Here is a 25484-nt window from a genome sequence, read left to right as displayed (position 1 = left end):
TCACCCCATATACTTCCCAAAAGAGGAGTGAATTTTCTTTATTTAGAACTTTCTTGGACAACAAGGACAACCCCCCCCCCCATAGACACCCACCCAGGAAACCAGATCCTAGAGGGTGTCAAGCCAAAGTCATCATTGCTTCTGTACAGATGGAAAAGGAAGGGCACTTGGGTGGAGCTCCCTGAAGCATATTTTCCAGGGACCACATCCTGCCCTGCCTCAGCAGAGAGAAAAGAAGGATGACCCCAAGGGAAGAGCTGGCTTCTGCCCTCCCTTCCCAGGAGGCTGGCACTTCATCCTCAAACCTGGACACGAGAGGAAATCCTTGCCTCAATTAAAGTTCAAGCTAGAGTATTTTTCCAAGTCCGACCTGTCCGGAACCTGGGGATTCCCAGTCGCACATGGGCAGTTTTCTGAAGTAAGTTTTCATCTCTGTGATTCTGGTTCCATTTGAGCCCTTCCTGTTCTGGCTGTGTCCTTCTGAGTGAGTTGCTTAACATCTCTGATATCCCTAGTTTCAAGTAAAAGAAGGATCCTAAGGTGATAAACCACATCCCACCATGGGAGGTGTGCATGTGTGCACGCGCATGCGTGGGTGGGTTCTCACAGATAATAGCTGCTACTGTTACTGGCAGCCTCTGTTGGAAACATTGTGTGTCTCCCCTCACCTGCCTCTGGAAGAAAAACCTGCCAGAAGTTAAAGTCCGTGCTAAAGCTGGCTAACCCACGGCCTGACTGCAGTCTCTGTGTTTTCTTGTTTAAAAATAAAAAGGAAAGTCTCTTACAAAAGAGTCTGGGGTAGTATGAAGCCAGAGTCTGCTACTCATGCATAATGGCAGCTTGGCCTTGGGAAATAGGGGTGTAGTTTTCAGGAAAGCAGCCCTGGCTGGCCATGGGAGCCTCTTCCAACTCCCCTGAGTCACTGGAGAATTAGGGTAAAGAGGTAAATGTACCTTTGGGAGCTAGATGCAGGTTCCAACTTGAGCAGCGCTTTGCTCTCGCTTCCTACCCTCGATCATTCAGTGTGGAGCTGCCCAGCCTTCCCCGCCCCCACCCCAGCCGGCCTCCACTGGCTCTGACCTGCAGTCCAGGAGGACTTCCTGTGGCTTTGTGGTTGAGTTGGTTAGAGTGCCGGGGCCCCACTCCCTGTGTCTGAGACCAGTGGGGGAAACAGCCTTGCTCCTTTCAGCTTGGCCACAAACTCACCTCCCACAAACACAGAACGTCAGCCCAGGAAGTCCCGCCCCTCCCTCCCTTGGTGTTTTTCAGAAAGGGGAGGGGGGAGCTCTCCTTCTGGCTCGCAAGTCCAGAAAAAAAAAAACTGTTTCCTGCCTTCCTTCTGGTGCAGTATTTAAACAAAAGCCCAGGGTAGTGATCGTTAGGAATAACCCAGGGCATGTGATCAAACACAGGCTCCTGGGTAACCCCCCCCCTGCCACGTTTCTGGCAGGTCTAGGAGAGAGGCAGGCTCTAGGGACTACCCTTTGTGAACTGTGGGTGAAGGGATCCCCTGGGGGTTCACTATAGAGGTGAAGGCTGCCCACTTGATAGAAGTTGAGAGAGAATCTGAGAGTTGCCCTGGGCCTGCAGGCCAGTCCCTCTGTTAATCTCGAGTCCATCCCCTTGCTCTTTAAACAAAGCTAACAGTTGCGATCCTTAAGGAAAGGCAGGCATGAACTCTCTTCCGTTGGAGTGGACCTGAGAATTGATCATAACTGAGAGGTGGGACCTGGATGTAGGAGGGCCCCTTCCTCCAGCACTGGCTAAGCTCTTGCCTTCCCACAGCCAACAGTTCCAGTCTCAGGTGGGGGAGGGGGAGACAGAAGAGGAGGCTGCCACTTGGGAGCCTGTGTGTTCTTGCTGGCGTTGCATGGCCCAGCCATCTCAGGCTTGGCATTTGCCCGTGAGAGGAGGTTGCCATGGGGATGGGTGAGGCCCAGAGCCCATGGGTCTGGGTGGCCTGACTTGCTTTTGAATGTTGAAGCCTGTGGACACAAGAGGGCCTTATCTTCACCTCGGTGGCTTTCTTCAAGCTTGGCTGATATTTTAGGGCCAACAGCTGATGGCAAAATTGCGTCCTGGCTATTTGGTCTTCCTGGGAAGAGTGAACAACAGTGCCTACAGGTACCCAAGTGCACTGTGTTCAAACAAAAGCATCAAGGAAATCAAGGAACATCTGCTGAGGGCAGACAGTTAGCTACAGAGCTGGTGTCCTGTCCTGTTCCAGCCTAGGACAGTGTCTCCCTCCCTCCTACCACAGGAGAAGTAGATTTACCCATTTGCTTCCCACCCAAGACACACACAGCCTCATAAAATAGAAACCCAATGCCCTAAGTTTTGCAGCTTCTGCCAGCCACCTCCTCAGATGGCGGGGGTGGGGGGACGACGACATATAACATCCAGGGAGTGCCTGCCACTCATCCCTCATCTTTCTCAAGGTTTGTTATTATTGTTGTTACTATTTTTTTCCCACTACAGGCCAGAGTGTTTTGTGTGTGTACTTCTCAACCTATACTGAAAGTGAAAGAGTATGTCGGTGCGTGTACACATGTGTGGTGCGTCCATGTATGAGCGCATGTATTTCAGTGCGTGTACACATGTGTGGTGCGTCCATGTATGAGCGCATGTATTTCAGTGCGTGTACACATGTGTGGTGCGTCCATGTATGAGCGCATGNTTCAGTGCGTGTACACATGTGTGGTGCGTCCATGTATGAGCGCATGTATTTCAGTGCGTGTACACATGTGTGGTGCGTCCATGTATGAGCGCATGCAAGGAAACAAATGACAAATGAAACCGATGGTGTGGTGCATGCCTGTAACCCCAGCAGCATTCGGGAGGCTGAGGCAGGAGGATCACCACAAGTTTCAGGCCAGCCTAAATATGTGTCACTGAGCTACAGTCAGCCTGTCTCACAGAGAGAAAGAAAGCCGAGGAAATGACTGAAGACTGTCATTGGTGGAGGAGAGTGCTTGGTGTTGAGCTCCTGGGGCCAGTGGCAGAATTGCATGGAGTCCTTCTCCACAGAGATGTGCAGTCACATCACTGGGCATCCTTGGTGGAGCCAAGTCAATCGCGTGCCTAGAATTCCCCAGGTGATTCTGACACCACCCAGGTGCAGCCAGGAACGGGTGACTGGGTCAGGCAGGTGGCAGGTGGCAGCTTTAGGACTTCCTGCTTCTTGCTTGCCACATTTCTGTTATGCTACCATCCTCCCCTGAAATAGCTGTCATTTTCCCAGAAGAACAACAGAAAGTAGGAAAGAAAAACCTCGCCCCTTTCCCAGACCTCCTCCACTCCCCAGCACCCACCTCAGTCCCTCTTAGTTTGGCAGTTGAGGCTACTTCAAGTCCATACTCTTCAAGTTCAACTGCAAGTGTAGCTGAGTTAGTTGATAGAACGCTTTCCTAACATGCATAAAGCCATGAGTTCAATCCCCCAAACTGGGTAGTGGCGCATGCCTGTTTGCATTTGTTACTGTTTGAGGTGCAAAAAAGAAGAACTGAAGGTCAGGGTCATCCTTAGCTACATAGAAAGTTTATACCCTAGGCTTCATGAAATCCTGTTTTCAATTCCCACCCCTACCCATTCTCTCCCTCCCCCATCCCACCTCCTCATCCCCACCCCTGCCAAATACAGAGAAAGCCCAACCTGGCTGAATTCACCTGCTTGCTGCTACGGGATAAGCATTTTGTCCTTCAGAAAGAAAAGAAAAAAACAACACAGTATAAGAGATGGGCTGGTGAGTTGGCTCAGTGGGTAAGAGCACCCGACTGCTCTTCTGAAGTTCCTGAGTTCAAATCCTAGCAACCACATGGTGGTTCACAACCACCTGTAACAAGATCTGACGCCCTCTTCTGGAGTGTCTGAAGACAGCTACAGTGTACTTACATATAATAAATAAATAAATTTTTAAAAAAAAAAAAAAAAGAGAGATGGCCCCTCCCAGAACACTCAGTGCACCCCAGTGTGTTTTAATTGGGATATGCCACCTCCCACCTGAGGGACCCGGTGCAGTTGTGGCTCCGTGTGCCCACAGACTTGAGTTTCTGTCAGTTCCCCTTCCCCCATGGGTGTACACCTCCACAGGTTCTGGCTGGATCCAGTTTAGCAAGCTTGGCCAGGTACCCCTAAGTTTCATTATTACTATTTAGCTTTTTTTTTTTTTAATTGACTTTTGGAATTGGAGGCATTTCCATTGCCCGTAGGTCATGTTTCAGGGTGAGACTGTCCCTCCAGTGAGATTTTCCATGTGACTCACTTAAACCCTGCTCTGCACTTTCAGTAGTAGATCAGGGAAAACAGCCATGAGCTGGAATGTGGTGCGACTGTGGAGGCTCCTGGGCTGGCCTCACCCGTCCAAGGCCTCCCCCATCCCCCTACACCCCCCCCCCTCTTAACACCAGAAGGCAGAGGCGGGGTTTGTGCCTCTGGAATTGGCTTAAACCTTACACAACTGGGTTACCTGTGTGTTCACCCCAAAATCAGAGTATGTGGCCGGATTTCTCGAAGGGCGGAGTTACAGAGAGGACTGCAAAGCGAGCACTTTGCAGAAACTTGGCTTCTCAAAGGCTTTACAAGAGTCGGGCGTGGTGATGCATGCCTGTAATCCCAGCCCTTGGGAAAAAAAAAAAAAAGGATGGAGAATTTGAGAGCAGCCCAGCTGTGTACAGAGAGATCCTATGGGAAGGGAGCACCGACTTCCTAAGGATTAGCCCACATCTCAGCCAGGGCCTTACTCCTGGGAGGCAAGTGCCCTACCATTGAGCTACTCTGGTTTGGTTTTAAGTCAGGGTTTACTACTTAGCCCAGGCTGACCTTGAATCGAGTATGTAACCCATGCTGGCCTCAAAGATCCTCCTGCCTCAGTCTCCCAAGTGCTAGGATTACGGATGTGACCTCCCTACACTGCACCTGGTTGTTGTTGTTGTTGTTGTTGTTGTTGTTGTTGTTGGCAGGGCGTTGGAAGGTGCAGGGAACAGGATCTCACTGCGTATCCTTAACTTGCCCAGAATTCACTATATTGACCAGACTAGCCTCAAACTCAGAGATCGGCCTGCCTCTGCCTTCTGAGTGCTGAGATTAAAGCCCCCAGGAGCTGCTGTGCACAGCTTCACCTGTCGTGAAATATTAGGAAAAGGCTCCGGTGTCTCTTTGGAGCTGTGGTTAGGATGGGTGGGGGCAGGGTGAATAAGAAAAGGAGTCAAGAAGTTGATCTGACCTTAAGGGAGTGTGTGTTCTGTGAGGTGCTAGAGCAAGAGCAGACTAGCTGGCCAGGGTGACGGAGGAGGGACATGGTGGGCAGAGGCAGGAATGCCAGGGTTGAAAACTGAGAATCCAAACAAACGAGAAGCCTAGGGTTCCTTGGCGTCAGCTGCAGGTTGGGATAGTTCTTCTGAGAGGATTCAGGAGGGAGTCTGGGTTTCTGTTTTGCTCTCTTTTGGAGGGGCAGGGGTTGACCTGCCAGTGTGGTGCTGGCAGAAACAGAACCACAGAGAAGCTAGTGATCTGAGCAGCTCTGGAAGGAGACTGATGCTTTATGGGGAAGAGATGGGCAGGCGGCATTGACCTACAGAGGCAGTGTGCCAGGCTAGTGTAGCCTTCACTGGTTTCTAATGCACACCACGCTTTCCCATGTTTGTTTAGGTTTTATTTGAGTTTGGGGGAGGTTTTGTGAAATAAGGTTTCATAATAGAACCCAGGGTATCCCGGAACTCACTGACTTCCCGCCCCAGCCTGGAGTACAGGCTTGCCTCACCACACCTCGCTCTGCCACACTATTGTTAACCTTGCCACGCTCACTTCTATGTGTTCATTCTGTTCCTGGGTCTCACCCAAGATCCCACATAACAGCAGTTGTTGTCCTAAATCTCTGGTCTGTGACAGCCTCTGACTTTCCTTGTTCCTTACGATCCTGACAGTTTTATAGCTGCTACTGGTCACCTGGCACTGGGGAAACTGAACGAGATGGTGGAAGAGGGTTCAAGGGTAGGCTGGGCTCCTTAACAAAACTTTATCTCAAAAACCAGCAATACAGAAACCTGTGGGATTTGGGGAGGTGGCTCAGTGGGTTAAGTGCTTTCCCAATAAGCATGAGGACCTGAGTTCTTGTCCCCAGAACCCATGTAAAGCACTAGAGTGTAGGAAATGGAGGTAGAACAGGGAAAGCCTCAAATAAGACACCCTGTCAGAACGTGAATGCAGGCTGTCCTCTGACCTCCACATGTGTGCCATACATAGCACGCACATGTATAACATACACACAACACATACTGGCTTTTTGTTTTGTTTAGGAAAAAAGGAAAAAGGAGAGAAAGAAGTTCCGGGCTGAGTTCTTTGTAGACTCTATGCAATTTAGGTTTGTCTCAGTTTTTCTTATGGTCCATCTTACACTAATTAAAAAAAAAAAAAAATTCCATATGAGCCATGAAACAAAGCAAGCTCACCCCAGTGAAACAATGAGAAACTCCTTGTTTCCTTTACAATCATGTGGCTGAACCATTTGGGGCCAGATGGCAAAGGAGCTTTTAGCAGCAAAACCAGACTGTTTCCATTTGGCTTTTGTTGGAAACAAAAAAATAAGGTAGCTAGGCCAACTGCAGGCAGGGCCTCCGGCTGGGAGAGCCACCTCTGGACCTACGTCTCCATCCACTGCTGCTTGTGATCCTGGTGCTGTCTAAGGCGGGCTGAGCATCCGCATCAAATTTGCCCAGGTCTGGCATGACAGACATGGGCTTGGCAGTTTTGTGGCAGATGTGACTACTTATTGTTCTTATTCATGTGATAAGTTATCTACAAAAACAATGAAGAGACAAAAGTTCATTCCGGCTGGCCACTGGCTGGCCACAGTGGCGTGCGCCTTTAATCCTGGCACTTGGGAGGCAGAGGCAGGCAGATTTCTGAGTTCGAGGCCAGCTTGGTCTACAGAGTGAGTTCCAGGACAGCCAGGGCTACACAGAGAAACCCTGTCTCAAAAAACAACAAAAAAAGTTCATTCTGTCTCCCATTGAAGGATGCAGAGCTTCAAGGAAGGGAAGTCCTGGGGCCTTGGGGGTGGGGGGTGGGGTCAGCCTCTCTGCCTCACAGATGCATATGCAGACTTCCCCTCCTCTCTCCAAGGTGGACATTCCAGGAACTCCTAATCCTACCCTTACCTAAGAACCCTTGCCCCACCCTACCCCCATCCCAACGTCTGCACACGCCAAAATCCAATGATGCCTTAAGTACAATATTACATTTACATGTAACCCACACATATCCTAATTCAAGCTTACCCACTTTCAGCATAGCAGACGCGAGAGGCAGAACTTCCACTGCACAGGAACCTGCAGAAGCAGCCCCTTCACCTTGGAGGGAGTCCCTTGGAGTCCCTTGGGAAATGATTGACATGATGCTTTTTTTTTTTTTTTAAAGGCTAAAGCTGCCTGGTTCTTGCTACTGGTCTCTTGGTTTCTCCTGTGATTGAAGTTGCTGGAGTGAGAGCCAGGAAAGGCAACTGAAGTTACCCCCAACCCCTGCCACCCAAAGCATGCTCCCCTGGAAAGTGTTCAGAGCTCCAGAAACAATGTTGCCTAAGGAACCCCTGCAAGCTATTCAGGCTTCACAGCCCCACCACCTCCAGCTGACCTAGCCAACTGTAGCTCCGATTCCGCAGAAGGCTGCTGATGACTTCCACAGCATCCCCTCCAGCCTCTTAGCACCAGAGGGTTTTTAAAAACAAAGCAAAACCGGGCAGAAGGTAACCGCCTGCAATGCCAGCACTTGGAAGGCAGGAGGAGGTTGCAAGACCAGCTGGTCCACACAGCACATTCCTCACAAGCCATGCTGCAAATGTGGAAAGTGGCTCACAAAGGGACAAGAGCTGAGCCTGCTCATGCACGCTCTTAGTCCTAGCCATGGAGGCAGGGGACAGCCTGGGCTACAAAGTAAGATCCAACATAGCCAGAGCTACATAGTAAAAAAGCTGGGCATGGTGGCGCACCCTTTAATCCCAGCACTTAGGAGGTAGAGGCAGGCAGATTTCTAAGTTCCAGGCAGCCTGGTCTACAAAGTGAGTTCCAGGGCTATACAGAGAAACCCTGTCTCGAAAAACCAAAAAAAAAAAAAAAAAAAAAAAAAAAAAAAAAAAAAAAAAAATCGGACAAAGATGGCAGCTGGCTCACACCTGATCAAAGTGTTCACATACTGTTCTGTCTTCCCTCACCCTTCCTGTTGTCTGCTTTTCTTGAGCCTTCATCCTCCCTAGTGACTTTTCAACCAAAAACAAAACAAAACAACAACAACAACGAAAAAACAACCAAACCCAGGGCTTTAGTGTCCTTTTGCAAGCCTCTGCAGCCGTCTGCATTTGCTTCTTCACTGTTAGGCAGCATTGTGGTGTGGACAGCCCAGAATTGTGACACTAGGCTTGTGGTGACACCCACACGTAGGACCAACTTTTGCCCTCAGTGGGGCCCAGGTGAGACCTGAGATTTTGCTAGCCTGCCAAGTTTCTGTTTTCTAACCCAGATTTTTTTTGTCCCCCCACCTGTCCTCACAGACTAGAAGGGGCTTCCAAAGCTCTAAACCAGGGCTTCTCGCATTTTTCTCTTTTCACCAGAGAAAAAAAATTGTATGTCCCAAGGTAGACAGGTATACCAAATATGCAAATCACTTCCTGACTGTAAACCAGAATCTAGCCCAGGGCTCAGCTGAGCATGGTCTTCCCCAGCCTTGATTCTGGTGTTCCCTGTCTGTAGTCAGGAGCATTCTGTTAGAGGAGATCAGTCTAGCCCAGCATGAGAGGACCCTTCTACCCCGTGAAGGCATGCTCTGCACTGTTTGCCCTAAAGGAGCTCTCCCCTGTATGCCAAGGAAGAAAACCCTGACCCCTGTCTCTGGATACACAGTTCTCAGGTTCATGGTAACTCTGTAATGCCTGCGCCATCAAGCCTGGCATTCATGAACTCTTCCAGTGTCCAGCCAGGGACACTTGGTCTGGGACCTTCTTAGTGGCACTTGGCAGTGTCTTATCTAAGAGGGGGACTGAGCACTGTGGGAAGATGGCACAGAACGGAGGATGCTGCGTCATGTGTCCTGGTGCTGAGACAGTCAAGCTGCTTTCCTAAAGCCCATTAGGTGCCACTCCCTTATGTAGTTCTGATGTAAGCCCCCTTAGTCCCTGGCCAAACTGGCAAGGCACAGGCAGGCCACATCCACCCTTCCCGTTTACAGATGGAAAGGCTGAAGCAGTAAGGCTCTAAGCCAGGAAACAGCCCACACTGTGACAGGAACTCAGTTTGTATGCAGTGGGATCGAAGCAGCTTACATCTCTGTGGGTACAGGCAAGGTGGTTTCTATAGGCTGACATCCTTCCTGGGTGGCTCTTCCTGGTGTCACCATGCACACTTGACACTCAGTGTGCCCAATCCTATTGCCACAGGTTGGGGAGAAAGAACGGAAAAGGGGGGTGGGTTGTCCATACCACAGACTCTTACACAGCTCCTCAGGCAGAGAATTAAGATCCCCCAAAAGCAAGATGGTGACCTAGGTGCTTCTGATAGGGTGGATAGACCAGCAAAACCAGGTCTGTCTCCCACATCCAGCCAGCCACTACACTGGAGGGCTGTGAGTCACTCCTCCAGCAAGCCCTGGTACCAGTGATGATAGAGGTCAGCTGGCACTGGGCGGGTGGGGGATGGGAAGGTTTGGCAGCAACAACATCTGCATCTCCGGGGCCAGGGCAGGGGTTGACTGGTGAATATGAGGCTGATGTGGGCAAGCGAGGAGCACTTCTGATACGTCATGTCACGTGCTGGGCATAACACAGCCGTCCCCAATCCCCATGCGTGCGCTTGTCATCGCTCAAGTTAAAAACAAAATCAACACAATTGGTAGTATATATCTGGTCTTTCAGGAGGTTGAGGCAGGGGAGATAGCTAAAGCCCAGAAGTTCAAGACCTGCCAGGACAACAGAGGAATAAAGTATCATTTGGCATCGTATTCAACACCCCAGATGCTTGCCCACCCTGCTCATTCTCCCCCTACCCGGAGCGCATCACTCACTTGGTGATCATTGGTTATGTTTTGTTTATTTCTTCTATGACGTATATTTTATATTCATGCAGCTTAAACAGCATCCTGGCATTTAACTAGGCAGAGTCCTGGGATGTGAGTTCAGTGGCGCGTGCTCTTGCTGAACATGGTAAGGCACACTTGTAGTGCCGGTAGCCCTCGTGATTCACTGCTGGGTAGTATTCTGTGCCCGCCAACTGCAACACTTCTGGCAGGGAATTGTGAATCCCGGTTTTCTGGTGATTTTACCCCAATGGTTGATCACACCTTTCAGAGTGCCTTCAGCCTCCAGATGCCCTCGGAGGGCAGGAAGAGATGATGCTGAAGTCCTTTGCAGGTCTCCTCAGCATTTGTTGAGTGTGCTATCCCAGGCGGTCAGAACTAATGGCGGTCAATGCGTTGTGTGTGTGTCTTGCAGCTCGCTGGTATTGCAGTGCTTGCCATTGGACTATGGCTCCGATTCGACTCTCAGACCAAGAGCATCTTCGAGCAAGAGACTAACCATTCCAGTTTCTACACAGGTGAGAGGGCAGGATTGGCACTTAAACTCTGGGGACTCCATGCTGACCTGGACTGGGGGAGAGAAGCTGGCCACATAAGCCAGCCCTGTCCCTTTCAAGTTAGGTGGCTTAGTGAATGTGTACAGCTGCATCTGTGCGTTTGCATCTGACTCTTGTGGCTTCTGGTCTTGCCTGCCGAGTTTGGCATCTTGACCATTCTCTGATGTGAAGTTGTCTGGCAAGGATGCCACCACTCCTGAGGGTTTAAGAGCCTCGATTCACAGGCTTTGTGTCTCCACAAACTAAATTATAATCTTCTTAAGTCAGAAACCATTGTCCTGTGTGCATCTGCAGAGCCAGGAAGAGAAGGGGCTCCCCTCCCAGTCTGTCTCCAGACCGGCTTCCTGAATAGACAATCAAAATTGAGATGAATGGGGATGGAGATGGAGGAGTTCGCAGGAGGCCCTGGGAGGGATGTCAAAAGAGAAGCTAAGCAAGAGAGCCAAGAGGCAGAAAGAGAACAGGGAAGAGAGAAGAAAGAAAAAGAAAGTCTGGGCTGGAGAGCTGTCAAGAGCACTGAAAGAAAATATGTCAGTCAGTGGACCTGAGAGACCATCCCACCCTTTAGGGGGAAACTGCTTTTGCCTTGGGGAAGAGTTTCCATGTTCAGTAAGAATAGGGATCACCCAAGCTACAGCCAGCCAATAGCTTTCTCTGCCCAGGCTCCTTGGTCCTTCCTGACTCCATTCAGCCCCTTTCTCTTCCTCTGTGAGGGGAGATGCATGCGGCAAGGACCATCTCATGGCTGCCTGTCTGCCTGACTAAGCTCAGCCTCTGGTTCCAGTCCGCCTGATTTAGAAGTAGGAAGCCCCCCTATTTTTAGGGTGATCCTGTCATGCCATCAGACCCAACGTGAGTTGTCACTTCCTTTCCACCCACCAAAGTTATTTTTACAAAAGACAAGAAAGCATTCTGACAGGGTTATCATCCTGCAGGCTGCAGGGACCAAGGGCCACGGGGCCTCCAGCCTTCCCTTTCCCCTCCTCCCTGGGGCCAGACTGGGCCAGGTAGACGGGGAGGAGTCTTGGGGGGGGGGGGGAAGCACCTGAGAGCTCAGTCTAGATCTCCTGTTTTCCTGTCCTTTGTTACTGTTCTTTGGCAGTGGAGTGGGGAAGGCTTGGGTGTGTTGCCCTATTGTTAAAAAGAAAGTGGGGAAAGAATGGTTTGGTTGGGCCTTTGGGTTTTTGTTTTTTGTTTTTTTTAACCACAAGCAGAGTTTTTAGGGAGCATGTTTCCATAGTGCCCTGACTTGTTTTAGCAACAAAGCTTTGATTCTAAGCAGGAGTGCCAGGAGAGAGGGGGGGGAGGGGGGTGCTTCCCTGTGTAGCTGTAGCAGGGAACAAGGTGCTGAGGGGAATCCGGCACACTCCATGACCCAGCCCATGGGAGCTGTGAGCTCACTCCCTAAGGACCATGGGCAGGAATGGGTATCCTTTCAGGCCAGGAACAGGTAGGTACCTGACCAAGGACCCGATAGTCCCCGTGTCTTCCAAAAGAGTTCTGACTCCCTAGGCAGGCCTCCTTCCTGTTCACTGCTCCTGATCACCTGGTAGTTCTTCCCAGCATTCGGGACTCAGGCTAATTCTGTATATTTTTAGATGGGAGAAAGAAAGATTCTCACTGGTGACCACGTGACCTGGGGAGAAACCACCCTGAGCCCCACCCTGGTGTGGTTCACTGGCTCCATCCCTGAAACCCTACAAGGTGTAGGGAATAGCTCCCACCTCACAACCTAGACAGCCCAAGCTCTCCTCCCTAGAACATAAACCCCAGCTCCTTCTGGAATTCTCCGTGCTTCATGGCAAGGAGGGGCTCCCCTTGTAAGAAGTGACCTTTTGTTAAGGCTCAGAAGGGCCCTGGTGAGCTGGTGCTAGATAAGGAAACATTGCAAGGAGACAGAGAGATTACCACCTGAATGGAGGAAGAGGAGCCCATTCGGGGAACCTCCTAGGGTTCTAATCCTCCCAACTGTTACAGTGTCAAAGTGTTCTTCAGTGGTCCACCCTAAAGAGACAGAAGGATGATTGACAGCAAGAGTCCAAGCCAGCAGTCCCTCACTGGAAGTTGGCATCCTCAACTTTGTCAGTACTAAGTCCCTTTGCACTGGGCCCTGTTAGCATTTTTGAGTAGTAGTTGTTGTTGATGATACTGTGCTGATGGTGATGGTGGTGATGATGATGATTTGGGGGAGGGAGGCCCCTGGAGACTGAATGCAGGCCCTGCAGCAGGCTAGGTACCCCTCTGTCATTGAGCTTTATCCCTAGCCCTCTTTTTCCCTTAAGACTTTGAGACAGGCTCTCACTAAGCTGTTCACACTTGCCCTTGAATTTAGGTGGTTAGTATTAAAGGCCTGTGCCATCAAGCTTTCTAAGGGTTCTGCTTCCAGGGCTAAGGGGCTACTGCTACAGACACTGAAGCATCAGGGAACTGAGTGGTACCTAGGTCTGGACCCTGCCTGGACAACCATTATATTTTGGGAAACTGAAATTGTTGTCCCTGGGCAAAGGGCCAAGGAGGCTTTGCCCTCTGGGTCTTCTTTCCCGTTGGACTGTGAGACCAGCCCTTTGTGGGAACCATAGTCCTCCCCAATCCATGTACTAGGAGGACCGGTTACACCAGGCTGATTTCTCTCACCCTCAGACCAGCCAAAATGTGTAGCTGACTTTTCAGGCAACCTTTTTATTCAGGTTTCCTGACTTGTGAGACCACAGCTTACACAGACAAGAAAGGGTGTGTGGTGAGGCAGAAATGCAAGACTTACCAGAACAGCTGATACCTTATCCATCGAAGGGCTTTCTCTCCAGGTCAGCCCTGGTAGATTCATCCTGTCAGCAAGACACAGTCCCAGGATTACCAACATGTCAAACATGTCACAGAACTACATTTTCCCAGTCCGGGGCCCACATCTCTTAAAGTGATGTCCTTCTAGAACCATGGCCAGAATGAAGGAATTTAGGGGGTGTGGCCACGGGCCATGAGTGTCCATCCTTCCTTGGGACCTTCTGGGTGTAAATGTCCTCAGTAAGGTGGCATACATACTCACACTTCTCTGAAGGTCCCATGCTCAGCATATACCAGTGACTCGATTCTGAATGAGAGTAACCGACCTGGACCTGCCGTGGGGGGGGGGGGGGGGGGGGGAAGGCAGGCATGAGCTGGGGTGGGGGAGGGAGTAGAGTGGGAGCCAATTGTTTGGGGATAATGAACCTAATCGAGGAAACATGAGCCTAGATCAAGTTCTTTGTCCACACAAATGGTCGGAGGGAAATGCTTATGAGTTAGATAGAGCTGAACCTTCAGGGGAGGCTTCTGTGTCCTCGCTAGCCTGAGCTCAGAGCCCAGTACACAGGTGGGACAGAACACCCCGCTTCCTGTGCAAAGGGCACCCTGACATATGCTACTGCCACGCCAGTCTTTTCTCTCTCCACCCCATTTAAATAGACCTATAATGTCAGCCCAAGGGAAAAAAAAAAGTACAATAAACAGCCCTTAAGCAATTTAGCGTGGAGATCCTGATGGAGGCCCTCTGACGAATATATTTTTCCATGAGTCAGACAGAAAGCTAACATTCACTCCTTTTATAAAAGGGAACGAACACTTTGTCATTTACCACGGCCAGCCAGCCCTTGCTAACAAGTGCCGGGTGTGGGGCTGTGAGCTGCCGCTTTCCCAAAAGGAAGCAAGGAACAGTTCTTTCCTAAAGCAGGCCAAGAGGTGGGATGGAGCTCAGAAGTGAGGACCAGTCTTCAGGAAGCCCTGGGTTTGAGCTCTAGCCCCTCTTTACACATCTGTAAAGTGGGGAACAGATACAATAGGAAGCTCACATTGAGTCCGTGACTCACTGGGGTTGGGAGACCAGCTTCCAGATGAGCCATTTCTATAGTTTAACTGCCAGGGTGGGTCGCTGTCTTCTTGCTTCTGACTAGGAATGCTAAACAAGAGACACTCCAGAGCTGCAGCTGTTAAAGCCAACAGACCTTTAGTTTAAAATCTTTCTGGGGTAAATCTGTCATATGAACCAAGAGGCCCATTAGGGGAACATTCTATTCTCTCTCTGTGAGAACCGCTCTCTCCTTCAAAGCTCCTGGTTCCCCGGCCACCCTGGCCTTACCAGGTGTCCACGCTCCCATACTGGGGTGTGAACTATATTTGTTTGCATTTAACTCTATTTCATGTGCTTATAAATTCTTTTGATCTCTTAATGTTGTTCCCCATTTATTAAGCCTCTGCTCTGCAGCTCAAAGGACCTCATCCTTCCCCATCTTGCCCTGATCCGACAGTCAGAAACCACGGCTGTACTTCTGCCACACGCAGTGGTGTCCCCTTGGCAGCTGGTGTTCCTCCCCAGGGGCCGTGCACGGGACTGCACTGCCTCCCATGTTCAGGCCCCACTACATTTGGCCGGCCAGGGAGATGACTTGAGGACAAGCTGCGTTTGTCCCCTTGCCCAGTCTGGGCCAGGCATGCACAGAAACAATACCCATATTCATGCACTGTGGGGTTTGCCAGCAACTCCACGTGACTTCACGTCACAACGGCGGTAGGAGGAGGCGAGAGAGGCACAAATGCCCACTGTGTGTGCTCTGCTCTAGGCTGCCTATGAGCATCAGCTGCAGGCCAGTCCCACGGTCTCTGCCTGCAGAGTCCCGCCCTACGCTGGGTGCTACAGATGGGGGACGGCGGTGAGGTCACTGTGGCACCTGCCAAAAGTCCTTGTCACATAATGTGCCATGTTCCGTGAGGAGGCATATCTCTCCCTCTCATTTTTCAGCCTATTTGAAGAAGTCCCTCTGACCCTAGTGGGAGAATAGGGAGAGAGTATCAAGTATATAAAAATCACATGGTTTTTTTGCAATGATTACCTAGGCCTTATGTTGTTCAGATTAATAACAGTTTGGCGTGTGTGTGTGTGTGTGTGTGTGTGTGTGTGTGTGTGTGTGTGTGTGTGTGTGTGTGAGAGAGAGAGTGTGTGTGTGTGTGTGTATTACCTCATTACACACATCACAACAGTTCCAGGAGACTGCACTGTTGCCTCCCCTCTTTTTGTGGTACTAAAGATTGAACCCAGTTCCTCTACATGCGCCCCAAGCCCCAGTCATTTCTCTTAAATTTATGTGTGTACATGTGGGAGCCAGAAGGAATGCTGGGCATCTCTTGTGCTCTCCAGATCGTTGAGGCACAGTCTCTCACTGAACCTGTAGTTCTCTTTTTCAGCTAAGCTGACCAGCCAGCCAGCTCTCTCCTGGGATCTGACTGGCTCCACTTCCCAGGGTTGGCACACATGTATAACCTGGCTTTTTTATGTGGGTGTGGGTTCTGGGATTTCAAACTTGGGTCATCATGGGTACATAGCAAACATTCTTAGTGATCCATTTCTCAACCCCAATCACTCTGTCTTTTATTTTAAAAAACAAACAAAAGTCACGTGTGGTGGCACATGCCTTTAATCCCAGCACTAGGGAGGCAGAGGCAGGTGGATTTCTGAGTTTGAGGCCAGCCTGGTCTAAAAAGTGAGTTCCAGGACAGCCAGGGCTATACAGAGAAACCCTGTCTCGAAAAAAACCAACCAAACAAACAAACAAAAAAGTTGCCATTTCTTTTTTCCTTTTCTTCTTTTTTCTTTTTTTAATTAATTAATTAATTTAGTTAGTTTTTTGAAGGAAAAGAGAAATTAAAAGGTTTGCCACCACACCTGGGAGAGGTGTACAACTTTAAACCCAGCACTTGGGAGGCAGAAGCAGACGGAGCTCTGAGCTTGTGGCCGGACCGTTCTACATGGTGTTTCAGGCCAGCCAGAGCTTACTTGAAGAGACCCTGTCTCAATATCTATCCACCCTAAAGCAATCTTTTCCTAAGTACATTTCTCTGGAATTACAGAACTGGCTTTCAAAGCTAAGCTTCCTGGGCTTTAAAGCTGGGGTTCCTGCCATGTCACCGTGTCCCTCCCAAGGTTGGCTAGAGCATGGTAGCGAGACGGGAGGTACTGGGGCTGAAGAAGTGGCCAGGAGTGAAGGTGTGTAGTGCTCATGCAGAGTCCCAGCACCAATGTTGGGTGGCTCACAACTACCTGTAACTCTAACTCCCGGGGCTGCAATGCCCTCTTCTAGTCTCCAAGGGCAGCTGTATTCATAAGCATGTACATCAACAGAGACATACGCATAATATAAAAATACATTTTTTATTATGGGAGGCACTACAACCTCTCTTAGGACAGAAGGGGGCTTCACATAGGTAGTCCCTGCTCAGCAACTGTGGCTTCTCAAGAGTGTCATTGTAGGATGGTCTCTGGGCATAGCCTGGTGATCTGGAATAAATGTAGCCAGGGCTATCCACTCTGGTTCCAGATCCAGGGTTTTGCATTGTCTGGGTGTGGACAAGACTTTAAGAGTTTGCCCTCCCCTGCCTCCTTCCCAGTAACCACTCATATTGAAGACTTAGGCATGATGTCACCCATTGTCACCTCAGTGTGATGAATCCTTTCACACTTAGTCTAGAGTAACTTCATTCCAACCATGAGATTTACTAGGTGGGCTAAAGGGATTTCATGGCATTTAAGGGGTGTGGGTGGGTGTGTGTGTGGGTGCGTGCGTTCGTTCATGCGCGCATGTGTGCTCTCGAAATGAGAGGCCTGCAAAGGCCAAGAGAGAGCATCAGTCAGACCCTGGGAGCTGAAGTTACAGGCATTTGCGAGATGCTTAGCCTGGGTATTGGGGTCTCTGGTCCCCGTGATTAAGTCACAAGCAACAAGGACTTTTAACCACTGAGCTGTCTCTCCAGCCCCACATACGCAGTCTAACTAAAAGACACACGGCAGTTAGCAGCAGTGTTGGAGCTAAGCAAGGCTCTTCTGATTTGATACCCACTTCTGCGTCCTTTGTACTAGAACAAGGAACTTTGCCAGTGTGGGCACTGGGTGTTAGGTGCCTGGTGGCATGCGGAAAGGATTTCTGGGGGGATCGTATTCTCAAGCCCCAAACTGTAGTTTGAGAGGTCTCAGTAAATTAGCTCAAGTGTGTTGTCCTACTCGGAGGAAGCATAACAGACTGAGCCAGGGGTTGTCCCCTAAGCATCAGAGCGTCTCTGTCCTTGGGCGCCTTCTAGGAAAGGGCCCGGGGATGAGGTAGAGTGTTGATGTGGTGGAGCGGAGTTAGTGGGGAGAAGGAAGGGAGAGGAGCCAGGAGCCAAGGTGAGGATGATACTTTGTTAAGCAAAGTTCTCTGTCCCTAGAATCCCCGCAGTCAACAAGGAGGCAGGAGGAAGCCTGGGCCTGCGCACTAGTGTTTTCAGCCTTGTGTCCTTTGCCACTCTTCCTCCCTCAGGAGTGTACATTCTGATTGGAGCCGGGGCCCTCATGATGCTGGTTGGTTTCCTGGGCTGCTGTGGAGCTGTACAAGAGTCCCAGTGCATGCTGGGATTGGTGAGTATTCCTTCTATAGAGTAGCTAACCAGTCTGACCTTAATCCTTTCTCAAAATGTCACCAGGCCTAGTGCACGGGACAGGTAGAACTGGTGACGAAAGGAAGGCTCCTGGGCCACTGGGCTGTGCCCAGCCTCTCACTATCCTTACTTCAGGCCCAGCCCCATCTGCCTGGCTCCCACCACCATCTTGCCATGGCCGGCCCTGGATTCCTAATCACTTCCTTTAGGCAGCTAAATGCCAGGACTTTATTTCCGCCTTTCTCAAAGGCCATGTTTGCTCTCCCCCGAGTCCCTAGGTCCTTTTGCCATCTCTCCTTCTTGTTTCAAAAATTGTTTCTGTCTTCTCCAAACGCCACGGAGTGAATGTGCTGCCTTTGTTTCCCCGGTGTCGGTGGCATTTGTGTGTGGGCAGTGGTGGTTTATTGCTGCCCGACTCCCAAACTAACACCCTCAAGTACCAGTTTAGGGGCAGCGGGTCACATCTTCCCCCCAGAATTCATGGGTTCTCTGCTTTTTGGCCACCCTCTTCCTGCCTGTTCATCTGTGCCACCCGTGTGCTAACTGTTCTGCGAGCCAAACACCAAAGTGTTGCTGACTGGCTTCTGGAGTCTCTCTCACCACATCCCTTGTGTCTTCTAGTTCTTCGGATTCCTCTTGGTGATATTCGCCATTGAGATAGCCGCTGCCGTCTGGGGCTACACCCACAAGGATGAGGTGGGTATTTCCATAAGTACACTTGGGTCCTACAGTGATTTGAGTTTCTGAGCTTGGAAGAGGGTTGATGAAGAACAAAGGGTCTAGACTAGTCACTCGCTTGGTTCTCCATTAAACACACCTCCTTATCCAGTATGTTTCCATGTAAGAGCAAGACATCCAGTCCTTGGGACTGGGAACTTGGAGCTTAGCCTGCCCTGTGTGGCTGTCAATCACAGCTAAACAGCCCTTCCCTGCTACTCCTAGAAAGGTTGCTTAGAACCACATGGCTTCTGTAATCAGCAAAGACTCGCTTTCTCTAATCTGTAAAATATACACTACAAGTACCACACCAGACGCTATGCAAGGTCCTCAAGTATCCGGGTTCTGGGTCCCACACTTGGAGAAACTTTGCCACCTAGCATGGGAGGAGGATGTTAGACAAATGTCACACAAGTCATTTATAACCAAAAATACCTTGAGATGAGAGAAGGTGAGGGTGGACCAGAGCACCTCTTCCAGTTTGTAAGGAAGTAAGTGTGGATCTAGACCATGGATGAGATGAGGCGTCTGTAGGGAACTTGTGGGCCAAGGAAGGGGGAGCCTGTGAGTTTTGAGTTTCTCTGGTGAACTCTTTAAGGAGTTGTAGGCCAGTCTGGAACACAGTGCAGCATTTTAAAAAGCAGGGCCACTTACATTCTTCAGTGAGAGGAGGAGGAAAGGGATTGAGGTGGGATTGAGGTTGGGATCTTCATTTACAAAACCTATCCAACTGATGAGAGAATCCACGAAGGTATAGAGGCTGGGGATTCCCTCTCCAGCACCTCACAAGAAAACTTAGCCAGGCAAGATGGCAGACTCCTGTAACCTGGGCACTTTGGAGGTGAAAGTGGGAGTGCTGAGACAGATGGTACTGGTGGCAGTTAGCCAATTGTCTTGTCCCTCGTAGGTGATTAAAGAAGTCCAGGAGTTTTACAAGGACACCTATCAAAAGTTACGGAGCAAGGATGAACCCCAGCGGGAAACACTCAAAGCCATCCATATGGCGGTAGGTCACCTCTGTACGGAAACCACTTACCCCTCCAGCACATCCCTGCGGAGTTTCTGTACCAGGCTGGTTTAACGATCTTTTCTGTTTTTCTCATCCTCACCCCTGCCTCCTCTCTTAGTTGAACTGCTGTGGCTTAGGGGGCGTTTTGGAGCAGTTTATCTCGGACATCTGCCCCCAAAAGCAGTTTCTGGAGAGTATCCAGGTCAAGGTAAACTGAGAAGCCGCCCTCTGGCGTGCCGCCCTGCCGCTTAGACAAATCCCTGCAAGGGCTTGGGTGAATTCAGCAACATTCTTCCCAGGGGCCTCTTTCCTCAAGTGGCAGCGAGACAAAGGCCAGATCAGAGATGGATCAAAATCCCCTAGCTCCTGCAGCTACAGGCACCTGGGGCTATGCACACTGCCCAAGTCCTAAGCTTTAAAGAACAAGCAGATCCCATGGAGGGTATGTCTGCTCCTAAGGCTTTAGAAACAGTTCCCGGTTGGTCAGTTTTCCTTAATCCAGAAGCAGAATTATAAAGTGACTCTCTACAGCCACGTGGAACTGGACCCAGAGGGGTCTCTTTGAGTGGCAGAATGCTTGCCTGGTGGACGAGGCTCCAGATTCCAGCCCCAGAACTGCCAAAAAGAGAAAAAAAAGGGGGGGGGGCGCGGTTTGGGGCGCTGTAGCGAGTTGGCTCGGTAGTGAGAGCCTTCACTCTTCCAGAGAACCCAGCATTGCATCTCAGAATCACCTGTAACTGCAGTCCCAGGGGATCCGATGCCCTCTTCTGAGCTCCACAGACACCAGGCACAAATGTGCTCACACACACACACATGCAGACAACACTCGGTGTAAAAGTATATAGAAAGAAAGAAAAGATCTCAAACCTCCCCCTTCTCTGAAGTGTTCTCAAGTTTAGGGACCCCCCCCCATATCTCACAGTTCCCCCTCTGGCCTCGAGGCCTCCCAGAATAATACAGGAATCAGCAAGTCAGCAAAGAAGAGGTGCACGGCTAACGTGAGAACTGCTGCCCACTGTATGTCTCCTTTGCCTCCCTAAGCCCTGCCCTGAAGCCATCAATGAGGTCTTCAACAGCAAGTTCCACATCATTGGAGCAGTGGGTATCGGCATCGCCGTGGTGATGGTAAGTGCCAGGTAGTCCAGGGAAGAAAGCCGTGCCCAGGCACTGTTAGAAGTGCTGTAGCGTCAGAAGCAACCCTGACTGTCCTGGCCAGGTGGATACTGTCAGTATTTCCTTCTTACTACCAGGAAATGGGGGCTCTCGGGCTGTGGCTCAGAGGCGGGGCACTTGGCTGGAATGGGCAAGTCCCAGCCCAGCAAAGAAAAAGAGTCCTAGCCGGGTGTGGTGGTGCACACCTTTAATCCCAGCACTTGGGAGGCAGAGGCAGGTGGATTTCTGAGTTCGAGGCCAGCCTGGTCTACAAAGTGAGTTCCAGGACAGTCAGGGCTATGCAGAGAAACCCTGTCTCGAAAAAAACCAAAAAAAAAAAAAAAAAAAGAAAGAAAGAGAGTCCTAATCTGCATGCGGTGTTGGAAACACTGAAGTTAGGACTTAAAGCTGCATTTTTAGGGTCTCACCCTGAATGTTCACTAAGGAAATATCTCGGCAGCTAACTGTCGGAATCCGAGTCCCTGCCGTCCTTCCTGTTAACAGGCCTTCGCATCTCCTACATCAGTATCCTTCCTAGACCTTGCTGTTGCTTTGTCTTGGACTGGGTGATGCTCCTTCCCTTCCAATCAGGCAAACCACGCCCCCTTCCTGTCTTCGCAGATCTTCGGCATGATTTTCAGCATGATCCTGTGCTGCGCCATCCGCAGGAGCCGAGAAATGGTCTAGAGTCTGCCCCAACCCTGAGCAGGAGCAATGGCCCTGAAGACTGTCCGGGCCGTTTGGGTTTTTGTTTTGCCACTAATATTAGTATTCGTTATGCATTTCTAAATAACAGTCATTCTGTTTGTCTTTTTAATGCTTTATTCATTATTGACATTTGTAGTTGAGGGATCCGGGGGTTCAGTTTATTTTTTTTTTTTTTTGGTTGTTTATTTTTGCTTGTTATGTTAAGCAAAAATCCTGCAATGAAAGGTACTATATTTGCCAGACTCTAGACATAAGATATTGTACATAAAGAGAATTTTTTTGCCTTTAAATAGATAAAAGTATCTATCGGATAAAAATCAGGTTGTAAGTTATATTGAAGACAATTTGATACATAATAAAAGATTATAACAGTGTCCCGGGCTGATTGCTGATATTGCATTCTAAATTAGTTTTTAGAACTGCTTGGGTCGAAGGTGTTTTTCAGCTATTTATTTATTTATTTATTTAAAGCCGTTATCCAGTCTAGCCAGGCATTTCTCTCTGTAGATCAGGCTGCCCTCAAGTCCCAGGCAGCCTTCCAATCCCCCACGGGCTGAAATCACCCCTGTGCACCTCTTTCAGCTGTCTGTATTCTTTGGGCAGTAGATAAGAAGTCTCCTCACCTACTAGTAAGGGACCTGAGGCATGATAGATTGGGAGATTGTGACCCGAGGTCACAGTTTTAGTCCCCACTAGGATGAGTCCCCGGCTCAGCAGTGTGTGGGGTCTTGGGGGTCTCCTGAGTCTTTACTGTACTCACTGTTGTACCTCTAGCACCAAGACCTGGGTAACCGGGCATAGCCAGTGCTCAGTATGCCTCTCCGTGAAGAGCCCTTGGTTGAACAGCTTGGTATATATCCACTGGGATTTAATCAAAGAGACAGAACCACTCTAAGATACGTGCACGCAGGGCTTCATCGCAGGGATCTGGCCCTACACAGCCCCTGGAACGAGTTGAGCAGAGCAGTGGGTAGGGGAGAACAAGAACCAGCTGGCAATGCCGGGCAACCCTGTGGCAGTTCTTGTCTCTGACACTGGCAGTCTTGCCTGGGCTGGACCCTCTGCAGCAGAGCTGAGCTGGGAAACAGCTTCATTTCTTAGCCTTGATTCAGGTTAACCTAAAAAAAAAAGTATGGTGACTGGAGAGGTGGCTCAGTGATTAAGAGCACTGGCCACTCTTAAAGAGGACCCAACTTCAAATCCTAGCCTCCACAAAGCTCCCCACAACCATCTCTCCAGGGGATTTGATACACCTCTCCTGGGCACAAGGCATGCATGTGGTGCACAAATATACTGTCAAACAAAGCAGTCAGACACTTTTTTTTTTTAATTATTAAAATGTGTGGTATGAGTCGGGCGGTGGTGGCGCACGCCTTTAATCCCAGCACTTGGGAGGCAGAGGCAGGCCGATTTCTGAGTTCAATGCCAGCCTGGTCTACAGAGTGAGTGCCAGGACAGCCAGGGCTACACAGAGAATGTGGTCTGGGGTATTTACCTGTAGTCAGGAGGCTGAGGCACAGTTCTCAGGTCCAGGCCAGCACTGGCCACAGAGCAAGGTCCCGAATCAAAACAAGAGAAACCCAAAATGTTCCTGAATGCTATGACGTGTTCATAGCAACGGATGACCAAAGTAGAATATCATCTGGCAGAGGGTGATGACGCACACCTTTGATCACAGTGCTTGGGAGGCGGGGACTGGTGGTTCTCTTGTGAGCCTTGATGTCACTGTGGCAAGTGAAATAAGCCAGACACAAGAGGGCCAGCATCCATAATTGCACAGAGTGCCTGGTAAAGTCGGAGACAGGAAGTAGATCTGAGGGGACTCTGCCAGAGAGACAGAAACAAAAATTACCAGAGTTGTTTGAATCACTTCTTTTTATTACATATGTCTGTCTAGCTAAGGAGGGGGGCTCACCACAACTCACATGTGGACATCAAAAGACAACTTGTTAAAGTTAGTTCTCTTCCACCGTGTGGGTTCCAGGGGTTGGGTTGGCATCCTCAGACTCTGTAGCAAGCACCTTTACCCACCAAGCCATCCATCTTGCTGGCCCAGGCGCTGGTACTGTTTAATGAGTCCAGAGATTCTGTTTGGGATCAATGAAGTTTGGGGAATCCAGAGGACTCGTTGTGTTGGACAGTTTCAAATGGTACAAATGGTGTGTTGTTTGTTGGTGTATTATGGTAGACAGGCACGAAAGGATGAACCAAGTTAGGTTTCTCGTCCCATTGTTCTACGGGGGCCCAGGATCCTTTTCCATTCAAGCGTTTGAAGACAGCTTCTATGGTTCTGGTCGTGGAATATGTCAGCCATTACTTTTATGTAAATTACAGAGCAGGGCTGAGAGAAAGGAAAAGGAAAAAAAGCCAGATGGCAGAAGTGTCCCTGCCATGACTTCTCAAGGAACTTGGCGTCCCCTTAGTCTATCCAGGCCTAAGTGACCCAGAGTGTCTACCCCACCCACCCTGAGCCTTCATGCTGGCTTGGTGAGCCCTGAGCAGATAATGCAATTGTCTCCACTCAAGTCTTGGCCATCAGACCCCTGGAGAGCTAATTCGATTTCTGTCCTTTTAAATTGGATTTTCCCAAACCATCTGCTTCCCTTGTGGAAATGCAGGCAGGGTGAGACCTTCTGACATGAACCGTCCACTCTGCAAACCCCCTGAGCCAGACCTGCCTCTCTGGCCAGGCAAGACCGTAAGGACTCCTCCCGCTGCGGAGGCTGGGTGTGTTGTTCTAACCACCCCTACCTGGACAGTCACCAGCACCAACGGGTCTCGAGTTGACTTGAGTTGGAGTTGGGGAGACCCTTGGACTCTCCATCGTTGGTTGACACATGAGGAAACAGGACCAGGGCCCTCAGGCAAGCCTGGAAAGGCACACCTTGGGAGTTGATCCTTGATCACTACATTATCTCTTGACACCTCACCTGCCAGGAGACTTCAGGACACTCATGAGAATAAGCGTTTACAGGGCCGCGGTGTGACTTGGAGGTAGAGGGTTTGAGCATCGTGAATGAGGGCGTGGATTTGGTCCCTAGTGTGGAAGAGAAGAACCAAAAGCACCTCTGTGTACACCATAGCTGTGTGTGTGAACTGTGTGTGACCGGCTGGCAGCGTGGCAGCCTCAGCACATCAAGGCCCAAAGGGTGTGGTATTCCGGGGCTCATTTGATGACCAGGTTACACCACCCTTAAGATATCCTGGAAGTATGGAAGGCACTAGTTTACCTGAATTCCTGTAAGGATGGAATTTAGGATGAAGCAGTCCTGTGTGAAGCCACAGCTTGTTCCTGGTTGATTGGTTGGTTGGTTTGGGTTTTGTTTTGTTTTGTTTTGTTTTTTTGTTTTTTCAGCAAGGGAGTGTGGGGGTGTCTTAGTTTTTTAAAAAACAGGGCTGGGCAATGGTGGCGCACGCCTTTAATCCCAGCACTTGGGAGGCAGAGGCAGGTGGATTTCTGAGGCCAGCCTGGTCTACACAGTGAGTTCCAGGACAGCCAGGGCTACACAGAGAAACCCTGTCTCGAAAAAACATGTGTGTGTGTGTGTGTGTGTGTGTGTGTATGAAAAAATTCTAGCTCTTCCCCACGAAGGCCCAGTCCCAGCTAGACCTGGAGAACCCAGCCCAAGGTCAGTGACCACACCCTCTTGCAGGCTTCCCTCCTGTTTCCTTCTGGGCCAGCCTGGAATCCCCACCTACCAACCGCAGCACCCCACATCCCCCTGGCAATGTCCAAGTATCAAAAGGCACAGTACTAGGTTAGACCTTGAGTGATTCAGGCCACCTGCTGGGTTTGGGTCACCTCTCCTGGGAGCTCTGGCTGATGAGAGCAAAGATTAATCATTTTC

The 25484-nt window shown here is 50.0% G+C and overlaps 1 protein-coding gene across 1 annotated transcript in view; it reads left to right on the top strand.

Moving 5' to 3' along the window:
• Positions 1 to 22010, top strand: part of Cd9 (CD9 molecule) — a 34002-nt gene extending 11992 nt beyond the window's left edge. The window contains exons 2-8 of the mRNA XM_021190909.2: positions 10472 to 10574; positions 17933 to 18030; positions 18672 to 18746; positions 19675 to 19773; positions 19895 to 19984; positions 20818 to 20901; positions 21550 to 22010. Coding sequence (XP_021046568.1) covers positions 10472 to 10574; positions 17933 to 18030; positions 18672 to 18746; positions 19675 to 19773; positions 19895 to 19984; positions 20818 to 20901; positions 21550 to 21615 — 615 coding nt within the window. The 3' untranslated portion in view covers positions 21616 to 22010. The remainder of the gene's footprint in view (positions 1 to 10471; positions 10575 to 17932; positions 18031 to 18671; positions 18747 to 19674; positions 19774 to 19894; positions 19985 to 20817; positions 20902 to 21549) is intronic.
• Positions 22011 to 25484: the final 3474 nt, after the last annotated feature.

Source organism: Mus pahari, chromosome 2, assembly GCF_900095145.1.
Source record: "Mus pahari chromosome 2, PAHARI_EIJ_v1.1, whole genome shotgun sequence".
NCBI classification, from domain to species: Eukaryota; Metazoa; Chordata; class Mammalia; order Rodentia; family Muridae; genus Mus; species Mus pahari.
Note: the sequence above shows the minus strand (reverse complement) of the source record. Positions and strands in the feature narration are given on the sequence as shown.